This window comes from Colobus angolensis, unplaced genomic scaffold (genome assembly GCF_000951035.1).
Source record: "Colobus angolensis palliatus isolate OR3802 unplaced genomic scaffold, Cang.pa_1.0 Scaffold22, whole genome shotgun sequence".
NCBI classification, from domain to species: domain Eukaryota; kingdom Metazoa; phylum Chordata; class Mammalia; order Primates; family Cercopithecidae; genus Colobus; species Colobus angolensis.
The window spans coordinates 4999112-5010531 of NW_012115377.1; the positions used below are offsets into that span (position 1 = coordinate 4999112).

Genomic DNA, 11420 nt, shown 5'->3' on the forward strand with positions numbered 1-11420 from the left:
GGGCGGGCAGGTGCAGGTGCAGGTGCGCAGGCTGCAGAGAGTGGGCCGGACTCACAGGCCCTCCCCTTCTCTGCCCACAGTACCTGGCGTTGCCTGACGTGTCACTGGGCCGGTATGCGTATGTCCATGGCGGGGGTGACCCTTGGACCAATGGCTCAGGGCTTGCTATCTGCCAGCGGTACTACCACCGAGGCCATGTGGACCCAGCCAACGACACATTTGACATTGATCCAATGGTGGTTACTGGTGAGTGGGCAAGGCGGGGCTTCGCTGTTTGGCGCCTGAGCTACTGGGATTAAAATCAACAGCTGTGGCTGGGCACGGTGGCTCATGCCTCCTATACCAGCACTTTGGGAGGCTGAGGCAGGAGAATGGTGAGAACCCAGGAGACGGAGCTTGCAGTGAGCCAAGATCATGCCACTGCACTCCAGCCTGGGCGACAGAGTGAGATTCTGTCTCAAAAAAAAAAAAAAGAAAGAAAGAAAAGAAAAGGAACCCAGTCATGGTACTTACCCTGAAAGTTTGGGTTTAACACAGAATCTGACATCCAGTAAACATTTCATGAACATTAGTCCCTGCAGTGAGATAGATGAGTGCCCATCCTGTGTTGTATGGGGGAGGACACAGTGGTCGGCATGGCATGGAGCTTATGCCAGGAGTTGGGGTGAAATTAAAGCAAAGAAATGCACAAGTGAAATCCGTGTTTGTAGCCCAAGTTAGCAGGGCCCTGCCCCGCCCTAGTGGACATCTCTAGGGCCCTCCCTGTCCTCTTCCTCTGCCTGTGCCCCGAGGAAGATATCCCCCAATCCCCATCCTAGCCATGCCAACCTCCGCTACCCTCTCCCCAGCTCATCCTGTTTGGGCTCAGTAATCAGCTGGCTGTGACATTCCGGGAAGAGAACACCATTGCCTTCCGACACCTCTTCCTGCTGGGCTACTCGGACGGGGCGGATGACACCTTCGCAGCCTACACGCGGGAGCAGCTGTACCAGGCCATCTTCCATGCTGTAGACCAGGTGCTGGTGGGCAGGCAGGTGCAGGTGGGCGGGCAGGTGCAGGTGGGCGGGCAGGTGCTGGTGGGCGGGCAGGTGCTGGTGGGCGGGCAGGTGCAGGTGGGCGGGCAGGTGCAGGTGCAGGTGCGCAGGCTGCAGAGAGTGGGCCGGACTCACAGGCCCTCCCCTTCTCTGCCCACAGTACCTGGCGTTGCCTGACGTGTCACTGGGCCGGTATGCGTATGTCCATGGCGGGGGTGACCCTTGGACCAATGGCTCAGGGCTTGCTATCTGCCAGCGGTACTACCACCGAGGCCATGTGGACCCAGCCAACGACACATTTGACATTGATCCAATGGTGGTTACTGGTGAGTGGGCAAGGCGGGGCTTCGCTGTTTGGCGCCTGAGCTACTGGGATTAAAATCAACAGCTGTGGCTGGGCACGGTGGCTCATGCCTATACCAGCACTTTGGGAGGCTGAGGAGGGAGGACTGCTTGAGGCCTGGAGTTTGAGACCAGCCTGGGCAACGTAGGAAGGCCTTGTCTCTACGTACAAAAAAATTAGCCGGGTGTGGTGGCGTGCCCCTGTGGTCCCAGCTACTCAGGAGGCTGAGGCAGGAGGATCACTTGAGTCCGGGAGATTGAGGCTGCAGTAAGCTATGATCATGCCACTGCACTCCACGCTGGGTGACAGAGTGAGACCCTGTCTCAAAAAAAAAAAAAAAAGAAAAAGAAAAAAAATATGCTTAGTGTGAATGTGACTCTTGCCACATAGAAAGCACCAGGTGTTATTTCTTAATATGGTTCATTCAGTAAATATCCGCCGGCCCAGAGAGTGCCAGGCCTGTAGGAGTGACCCAGCCCTGGGGAAGCACAGGAAAGAAGGCCACTGGGGACTCCGGGGAGACCAGCCTGGCCTCCCCTGCCCCCTGAGGCCCTTCCCTGACTCCCTGTCCTCAGACTGCATCCAGGTGGATCCCCCCGAGCGGCCCCCTCCATCCCCCAGTGACGATCTCGCCCTCTTGGAAGGCAGCTCCAGTTACAAGAACCTCACGCTCAAATTCCACAAGTACTGCCTGCTCGCTCGAGGGGGGCCCAGGGTGGGGGAGGCAGCACACTAGGCACTCTCACCCCAGTAGCTACTTCCCTAAGGTGGGGACAGGGCCCCCCGCCTGCGCTGGCACCTGCTGGGTAAGCACTTCCCCTACCAGCTACAGAGTCAGCACGTGGCAGGGGCGCTGGCACTTGGGGCTGGAAAGGACCCGAAGACGCCCCTGCCCCTCACCCGAGCCTCCTGCCTAGGCTGGTCAATGTCACCATCCACTTCCGACTGAAGACCATTAACCTCCAGAGCCTCATCAATAATGAGATCCCGGACTGCTATACCTTCAGCGTCCTGGTGAGGCCCCCCCGGGGACCCACAAGGCTCCTGAGTTCCAGGGCAGGGACCTGGTCAGGGAGTGTCTTGGAAGCATTGGCCAAGGGCAAGCGTGCGGGTGATGAGGGAGGGAGCCCGGGGTCTGTCAGGCCACCTGTCATGTGGACCTTGGGGCTTGGGGCTGCCAAGGTTTACTCTGCCCCCAACTGGCCCCCACAGATCACGTTTGACAATAAAGCACACAGTGGGCGGATCCCCATCAGCCTGGAGACCCAGGCCCACATCCAGGAGTGTAAGCACCCCAGTGTCTTCCGGCACGGTGAGCCCCTGAGCCCCAGACCAGCGCTGACCAGGGGCCCTGGCCTGTCCTGGGATTCCCCAAGCCCCAGAGCAGCGCTGCCTGGGGCCCTGACCTCCCTAGGAATCCACTGAGCCTCAGATCAGCACAGATCAGGGACCCTGTCCTGTCCTGGGATCCTCCAAGCCCCAGACCAGCGCTGACCGGGGTTCTTGACTCACCCCAAGCAAGCCCCGAGCCCCACTGACCAACCAAAACCAGCCGTGCAGCCCCCTAGGTCTCCAGCCTGGCCTGGCACCAGCGCTGGCCTCCCAAGGCTCCATGCCACCCTTGGCCCTACCTGCTGTGCCCTCCCCACAGGAGACAACAGCTTCCGGCTCCTGTTTGACGTGGTGGTCATCCTCACTTGCTCCCTGTCCTTCCTCCTCTGTGCCCGCTCGCTCCTTCGAGGCTTCCTGCTGCAGAACGTGAGGCTCCTGCGTCACGTGTGCTGGTGTCCTCCCCGCCTTGCCCGGGGGCGATAAAAGCCAGGGCTTCGAGGGTCCTGTGCCTGGTCAGGTGCTCACCCTGCCTGCCTTCTGCAGGAGTTTGTGGGGTTCATGTGGCGGCAGCGGGGACGGGTCATCAGCCTGTGGGAGCGGCTGGAATTTGTCAATGGCTGGTACATCCTGCTGGTCACCAGCGATGTGCTCACCATCTCGGGCACCATCATGAAGATTGGCATCGAGGCCAAGGTACGTCCTGCCCACACCCTGGGCCCCAGGTCCCATCCCTGCTGTCAGTGCCTATCCAGGGCTATATCCTCCCCCAGGCCCTCCAAAGGAAGGGCTGGGCCAGGTGGGTTGATGCAGCTCCCACCCGCAGAACTTGGCGAGCTACGACGTCTGCAGCATCCTGCTGGGCACCTCGACGCTGCTGGTGTGGGTGGGCGTGATCCGCTACCTGACCTTCTTCCACAACTACAACGTGAGCTTTTTGCACGCGGCTGGGCCTTCCGCATGGTTACCCCACACCCTCCAAATAAATCCCTACGCACCCAGCACTCACCAGCCCCGACCAATGACCGCTTGCAAGCCGCCTCCTCCTACCTGCCCACACCAGATATATCTGTCGCTGTCCCTGGGCGGGGCCCTGGGAGCCTGCTCCTTTGTGCCCACCCTGCTGAGTCCAGCCATGCGGTGCCCTCAGACCCCCTCAGACACAGCCACGACCCTTCTAGGCACCCACTGGCTCCCATGGCCACACCTGCTGTGCCCTCGGCAAGGCCCTGCCCCTCTCACCCCCATCTGGGTGCCCACAGCGGACCTGAGTTGTGATCACACCCTCAACGAGGCTCCCTCTGCCCCAACCCAGATCCTCATCGCCACACTGCGGGTGGCCCTGCCCAGCGTCATGCGTTTCTGCTGCTGCGTCGCCGTCATCTACCTGGGCTACTGCTTCTGTGGCTGGATCGTGCTGGGACCCTATCACGTGAAGGTACGTCTAACCCCGATGTCCCTGACATTGACCCCGTGACCTTGTCATTGACACTGTGACCCCCAGATGACCCCTCGGTGACTGCTGGGAGTCTGTCCACTGTCCCCTGTGGTCCTTGGTGACACCCTGTGTCACAGTTGCTGATGACCCTATTTCGACCTAGATTACTCCCCTTCTACTCTGTCTACCCAGACCCTAGGTCGGCCCTGTGTCCCTGTCATTGACCTTGGGACCTGGCCATTCACATGGTGACCCCAGCCTGGGACTTGGCTATTCACATGGGACCCCGGCCTGGGACGTGGCCATTCACGTGGGACCCCAGCCTGACCCCAGCCCCCGGCTCCTGGCCATGCCTTGGCTCCCTCTGACCCCGCCGCCCTTCTGGCAGTTCCGCTCGCTCTCCATGGTGTCCGAGTGCCTGTTCTCACTCATCAACGGGGACGACATGTTCGTGACGTTCGCCGCTATGCAGGCTCAGCAGGGCCGCAGCAGCCTAGTGTGGCTCTTCTCCCAGCTCTACCTGTACTCCTTCATCAGCCTCTTCATCTACATGGTGCTCAGCCTCTTCATCGCGCTCATCACCGGTGCCTACGACACCATCAAGGTTAGCCGCACGCGCCCCCCCAGCTCAGGCTCTGGGTCCTCTGGAGTTTGCCATGAGGGCGTCTTGGGGACACCGCAGGGTGGACAGAGAAGACCCCAGGAGAGAATGTGGGAGACTCTATGAAACCAAAAAGAAGGTGGTTCGGAATTTGGGGGCGCACGGGGAGCTAATGGCATCTCAGCATTGTCAAGGTGGGCTTGGGCCAGGAGGGGGCCTGAGTCTGCCTTTACCAACAGGGCAACCGAGTCATAGAGTTTATTTATTTGTTTATTTGAGACGGAGTCTCGCTCTGTCACCCAGGGTAGAGTACAGTGGTGCGATCTTGACTCACTGTAACTTCTACCTCCCGGGTTCAAGCAATTCTATCTCAGCCTCCTGAGTAGCTGGGATTACAGGCAACACCACCATGTCCAGCTAATTTTTATATTTTTAGTAGAGATGGGATTTCACCGTATTGGTCAGGCTGGTCTCAAACTCCTGACCTCAGGTGATCTACTGCCTCCAAAGTGCTGGGATTACAGGCATAAGCCACCATGCCCTGCCTATTTTATTTTATTATTAATGTATTATTCTTTATTTTATTAGAGATAAGGGTCTCACTATGTTACTCAGGCTGGTTTCAAACTCCTGAGGTCAAGCGATCCTCCCACTTCGGCCTCCCAAAACGCTGGGATTACAGGCATAAGCCACCACACTCAGCCAATTTTTTTTTTTTTTTTAATGGAATCTTACTCTGTGGCCCAGGCTGGAGTTCAATGGCGTGAACTCGGCTCCCTGCAACCCCGCCTCCTGAGTTCAAGCGATTCTCGTGCCTTAGCCTCCTGAGTAGCTGGGATTACTTGCACGTGCCACCACACCTGGCTAATTTTTGTATTTTTACTGGAGATGGGGTTTCACCACGTTGGCCAGGCTGGTCTTGAGCTCCTGACCTCAGGTGATCCACCTGCCTTGGCCTCCCAAGGTGCTGGGATTACAGGCATGAGCCACTGCACCCGGCTAAGTCATAGAGTTTCAATGACCTTGTCATTGACCCTGGGACCTTGCTATTAACATGGTGACCGTCAGTTGGCCCCATTCCTACGGCTGACCTCTAAAAACCCCACCCTGACCCCAGCCCCCAGCCATGCCCCTGACTCCCTCTGACCCCGCCCAAGGTTAGCTTCTTTATATATTTATTTATTTTGAGATGGAGTCGCACTCTGTTGCCCAGGCTGGAATGCAATGATGCAGTCTCAGCTCACTGCAACCTCTGCCTCCCCGGTTCAAGCGATTATCCTGCCTCAGCCTCCTGAGTAGCTGGGATTACAGGTGCATGCCACCATGCCTGGCTCATTTTTGTATTTTTAGTAGAGATGGGGTTTTGCCATGTTGGCCAGGCTGGTCTCAAACTCCTGACCTCAGGTGATCCACCCCCCTCAGCCTCCCAAAGTGCTGGGATTACAGGCATGAGCCACCGTGCCTGGCCCAGGTTAGCTTCTAAGCGGTAAAAGTGGGCTCAACCCAGGACTGTCTGATTCCAGAAGCCATGCTCCTAACTCCTCTGTCCTCTGTTTAGTAGGGTGGCTGGGAATAGTGGTTTCCTTGCAAGCTGCAAGGGTCAGGGGACACAGCAGGATGTGGAAGTGGCAGGTAGATAGGATTCTTTCAGCAAATATATCTAAGGGCCAAGATCTGTGCTGGATTCTGGGCATCGAGGAAAATCAGGTGTGCATGATCTGTCCAAGGCCCGAGGACAAGGATGGCACAGGAACAGACATCCCATGACCAATGACCTACTTGTAACAGGTATGATGGAAGAGTGGAAGGTTACAGAGGGACGCCTGCTTTAGATTGGTATGAGAGTGGGTCCAGGAGAGCTTCTAGAATATTCTGTCCATCACTAGTCTCTAGCCCCATGCAGCTATTTAAATTTTGATTTTAATTCCAGCTGGGCACAGTGACTCACGCCTGTAATCCCAGCCCTTTGGGAGGCCGAGAGGGGGTGAATCACCTGAGGTCAGGAGTTCGAGACCAACCTGGCCAACATGGCAAAACCCCATCTCTACTAAAAATACAAAAAATTAGCCGGACATGGTGGCACGCACCTGTAATCCCAGTTACTCCCAAGGTTGAGGCAGTAGAATTGCCTGAACCCGGGACGTAGAGGTTGCAATGAGCCAAGATCAGGTCACTGCACTCCAACCTGGACGACAGAGCGAGACTGTGCTTCAAAAACAAAACAGTTTTTTAAAAATTTTAATTCAAATGAAGCACAATTGCAAATTCAGCCCCTGACTCGCACCATCGTGTATCCAGCACTCAAAAGCCAGTGTGGCTGGTGGCTGCCATATTGGACAGCATAGATATTGAACACTTCCATCGTCTCTAGACCAAAGAGTTGGGAGTCCAGGGGCAGTGCACCCAGGGGAAGGAATAGCTAAAGCAAAGGTCTAGTAGCCTGAAAAAACTTGGAGAAAAGATGGTTCCTCCATGAGGCTGAGTGAGAGATGCGTACACCCCCTTTTCCCCATGCATGGATTCAGCTGTCCCACAGACACATTCACTCAGGCCCTTGGAGCTACTTCCTGTCTTGCCTTAGCAGGTAGACATCACACACATGCATCCACTCTGGTGGGCAGATTCAGGTCCTGCTCCCACAGCTGTGCTTAGCGTGCATCCAGCTCTCTCAATGGATGGTTTCTGACCACCGAGGTCGTGTCAGCCCTGGCTCTAGGTCTCCAGCTGCTGGGCCTACAGCAGAGGGCACCAGACTGGCAAAGACACAGCTTGCATCCACATTCAGGGGTCAGGGAAGGTCTCTCTGTGCAAGCAAACTATGGAACAACGGGTGGAGCAGGCACAGCAAGTGCAAAGGCCTGGAGGTGGGAAGCGATGCAGATATGGCTGGAGGGGAGGGCGGACTTCAAGGGCCCTGGAGGTTGGGAGCCACTTTCAGGCTGAGCCTCCCAGCTTCTCTCCTCAGCATCCTGGCGGCGCAGGCGCAGAGGAGAGCGAGCTGCAGGCCTACATCGCACAGTGCCAGGACAGCCCCACCTCTGGCAAGTTCCGCCGCGGGAGCGGCTCAGCCTGTAGTCTTCTCTGCTGCTGCGGAAGGTTCGAGTCCCGGGTCTGGCCCATTCAGATTGGAGGTTAGGGACTGGGGAAAGGGGAGCAGGCCAGAGAAAACTGACGCCCCTCATCCCTGCTTCCCTCTTCCAGGGACCCCTCGGAGGAGCATTCGCTGCTGGTGAATTGATTCGACCTGACTGCCATTGGACCATAGGTCCTGGACTGTGGAGACCCCCGCCCCCCACCCCGCTTATTTATTTTTAGGGTTTGCTTTTAAGGATCGGCTCCCTGTCGCGCCCGAGGAGGGCCTGGACCTTTCGTGTCGGACCTTTGGGGGCGGGGAGACAGGGTGGGGAGGGTGTTGAATAAAAGGGAAAATAAATGTGTCGTTCTCATTTTTAGCGGGAGGAGCAGTCCTTGCGTTAAGCGGTGTGAGGCCCTTTAAGGCGCGGCCGCACTCAGCATGGCGGCCTCAGTCGGCCTTCCAAGTGTGGCGCGGGTGGGGAGGGGGAGGGCGGGGCGGGACTGCTGTGCGCCTTGTAGTGAATAATTTAAAGGGACCGCGCCTGCGGAGCCGGGCGGAACGCTAGCGGCGTTGGCGCGGAGTGGACCCCGACTGCCGCCCCTGGGTGAGTCCGGGTTTCCGTTGGCCTCGCAGGGGTGTCCCTTCGAGGGTCACTGGCGAGCCTCCGCTTTTCCACATCTGTCCGCCGATTTCTGTTAACTCTAGACTTTCTGATGTTCCCATCCCCCCACGTCCCGGCAGGTGTTTCTGCACCGGTAGCTAGGTGTGCCCGGGGGTGAAAGAGGACAGGCCACCCAGGCATTTTCCAAGTAACGACTCGCTGGCTCCGAGATTCCTACCCCCCGGCCCCCGAATTTCCATTGATACTCTAGCGGTGTCAGAAACATCCTCAGCTTCCCAGAAAAATCCCAGTAATGTTCTAGCATCTCTCAGTATCTTCCAAGGATCCCGGACGCCCTCCCCAGGCCCGCTCTCATAAGCACCCCAGGAACGTGCCCACCCACCTCCTGGTTTTCCCAGCAGTAGTACTGTAATCCTCAGAATCTCTCAGTAACTTTCCAGTGACCCCCCATCCCCACCCACTAATTCCAGCGTCTCTGGTTACGCCTCCCAGCAATGGCGCCACCATCGGTCCCGGAGTCCCAGTGATGCTCCGTGCCACAGAGCCCCCATAACTTCACTTCTACGTGATAGTAAATCCCTGGCAAAAACCAGCAGCGCCTTGCAAGCCCACACCACACCAAGCATCCCAGGACTCTTCTGAAACGTGGGTATCAGACGTCTTTGAGGATGCCCGGACAGTACTCCCGTGCCTCCCAGCTCCTGGGTCTTCCCGGGGACAGGCTTGGGTCGGGAGCCGGGTATCTAGGTCCCCACCCCCGGACCCCACGGCTTGCGGGCCCCAGTTTTCCTGGGGTGGGGCATTCAGTGTTCGACGGAGTAGGGGGTGCGGCCTGGGGGGTCGGGTGGTCAGGCTTGATCAGTCCCGCAGAGGGCGGTGACCCGGGAGGAAGTCACCTGGTGCAGGGGACCGTGCCCTGCGGGGACCTGCCTTCAGGCTGCTGACAGTCGGTGCCAGGTCGGCCCTTGGCCCCGGGGTGGGGTTGGACGGGCGGAGCGTCTAGTAGGCCCTACGCGTAGGCGAAGGGAGCCGGGGACTCGCCTCACCTCCTGGCCTGGGCCAGGAGGTCCGTTTGCTCCATTCCTTAGTCCCGCAGCGCCCCTCTAGCCGCGCCCCTGGCAGGTGGAGAAGCTTCACCCCCCCCGAGGGCGGGGCTTAAGCTGGGGGCAGGGCTTGAGGCAGGGGAGGGGCGGGCCCAGATTGACGACTTGCACGAGTTCCTTCGACTCCTTGATTTCCCAGGACTTCGGGCTACCAGATCGGCCTTCCAGCTGGAATCAAACATGGAGGCTCCGCTGCAAACTGGAATGGTAAGGGGTGGGGCGGGGACCGGGTAGCTGCTGGCATGGGGCGCCATGGGGACTACAACTCCCGGCGTGCTCAGCGCGCATTACGTGGTCTGGCGAGAACACGCTGCGTCCGCTTGGGCGGAACTACGTTTCCCGGCATGCACTGCGGGCCGCCGGGACTCAGGGAAGAGTCGCGCCCCCGGGGAGGGAGCAGCGCTGGCCCATTCTGCAGATGGGGACATCGAGTCACGGGCTGGCTACTAACTCCTCGGGGGCGGAGGTGGCGGAGAGGGATGGGTTCCAGGACGTCCCGGAGCCCGGGGAAGTCTCGGCGGGACGGATTTGCGGTGCGCAGCCAGTGCCGTTCGTCCCTCAGGTGCTGGGCGTGATGATCGGGGCCGGAGTGGCGGTGGTGGTCACGGCCGTGCTCATCCTCCTGGTGGTGCGGAGGATGCGAGTGCCAAGTGAGCACCCGAGGGGCCCCTCTTGGGAGGCTGTGTGGTGGGGGGCCCAAATGCCCGGGTCCCGAGGCGGCAGAGATGGGGATTTGCTGGCGTCTGTTCGCGTTACCCCAGCTCTAGCAGGGTGGAGTCTGCACAGAGCTCGGAGTGCCCCTGTCCCCACCTATCCCCAGAAACCCCAGCCCCGGATGGCCCCCGGTATCGGTTCCGGAAGAGGGACAAAGTGCTGTTCTATGGCCGGAAGATTATGCGGAAGGTGAGTCCGTGACCCCTGGGGTCTGCCCCGACCACACGGAGGCCGCGCCCCTTCCCTATTTACACGTCTTAGGCTCTGCCACCGCTCCTTCCTTGATGGAGACCCCCTGGATCCGTCTGCCTCTCCCCCAGGGTCTGAATTAGCAATTGACCTATCCCGCCTTCATTCTTCCAGGTGTCACAATCCACGTCCTCCCTCGTGGATACCTCTGTCTCCGCCACTTCCCGGCCACGCATGAAGAAGAAACTGAAGATGCTAAACATTGCCAAGAAGTAAGGCTGTGCTGGGTGTGACCTGGTATTAGGGGTGATGTCAGGGGCCTTTTGAGTAATCAACCCACACCAAAGTGTTGTGGAGGTCTTCCCATATTGGCTGGGTGCTGTGGCTCATGCCTGTAATTCCCAGCACTTTGGGAGGCTGAGGTGGGCAGATCACCTGAGGTCAGGAGTTTGAGACCAGCCTGGCCTCCCCTGCCCCCTGAGGCCCTTCCCTGACTCCCTGTCCTCAGACTGCATCCAGGTGGATCCCCCCGAGCGGCCCCCTCCATCCCCCAGTGACGATCTCGCCCTCTTGGAAGGCAGCTCCAGTTACAAGAACCTCACGCTCAAATTCCACAAGTACTGCCTGCTCGCTCGAGGGGGGCCCAGGGTGGGGGAGGCAGCACACTAGGCACTCTCACCCCAGTAGCTACTTCCCTAAGGTGGGGACAGGGCCCCCCGCCTGCGCTGGCACCTGCTGGGTAAGCACTTCCCCTACCAGCTACAGAGTCAGCACGTGGCAGGGGCGCTGGCACTTGGGGCTGGAAAGGACCCGAAGACGCCCCTGCCCCTCACCCGAGCCTCCTGCCTAGGCTGGTCAATGTCACCATCCACTTCCGACTGAAGACCATTAACCTCCAGAGCCTCATCAATAATGAGATCCCGGACTGCTATACCTTCAGCGTCCTGGTGAGGCCCCCCCGGGGACCCACA

The 11420-nt window shown here is 58.8% G+C and overlaps 2 protein-coding genes across 3 annotated transcripts in view; both read left to right on the plus strand.

Annotated features, from left to right (window-relative positions):
• MCOLN1 (mucolipin 1) overlaps nucleotides 1-8197 on the plus strand; it is a 15952-nt gene extending 7755 nt beyond the window's left edge. The window contains exons 3-14 of the mRNA XM_011943567.1: nucleotides 849-1016; nucleotides 1195-1360; nucleotides 1953-2061; nucleotides 2295-2391; nucleotides 2590-2689; nucleotides 3029-3135; nucleotides 3253-3402; nucleotides 3533-3634; nucleotides 4022-4144; nucleotides 4533-4748; nucleotides 7711-7841; nucleotides 7947-8197. Of these exons, the coding sequence (XP_011798957.1) occupies nucleotides 849-1016; nucleotides 1195-1360; nucleotides 1953-2061; nucleotides 2295-2391; nucleotides 2590-2689; nucleotides 3029-3135; nucleotides 3253-3402; nucleotides 3533-3634; nucleotides 4022-4144; nucleotides 4533-4748; nucleotides 7711-7841; nucleotides 7947-7983 (1506 nt within the window). The 3' untranslated portion in view covers nucleotides 7984-8197. The remainder of the gene's footprint in view (nucleotides 1-848; nucleotides 1017-1194; nucleotides 1361-1952; nucleotides 2062-2294; nucleotides 2392-2589; nucleotides 2690-3028; nucleotides 3136-3252; nucleotides 3403-3532; nucleotides 3635-4021; nucleotides 4145-4532; nucleotides 4749-7710; nucleotides 7842-7946) is intronic.
• Nucleotides 8192-11420, plus strand: part of PNPLA6 (patatin-like phospholipase domain containing 6) — a 28664-nt gene continuing 25435 nt past the window's right edge. Inside the window, exons 1-7 of one of the 2 annotated variants that reach the window (XM_011943566.1) lie at nucleotides 8339-8425; nucleotides 8563-8630; nucleotides 8936-9088; nucleotides 9686-9753; nucleotides 10109-10196; nucleotides 10367-10449; nucleotides 10624-10721. In XM_011943566.1, coding sequence (XP_011798956.1) covers nucleotides 9727-9753; nucleotides 10109-10196; nucleotides 10367-10449; nucleotides 10624-10721 — 296 coding nt within the window. In that variant the 5' untranslated portion in view covers nucleotides 8339-8425; nucleotides 8563-8630; nucleotides 8936-9088; nucleotides 9686-9726. Of the gene's footprint in view, nucleotides 8426-8562; nucleotides 8631-8935; nucleotides 9089-9685; nucleotides 9754-10108; nucleotides 10197-10366; nucleotides 10450-10623; nucleotides 10722-11420 lie in introns of both variants that reach the window. The other variant, XM_011943565.1, reaches the window with a different exon arrangement.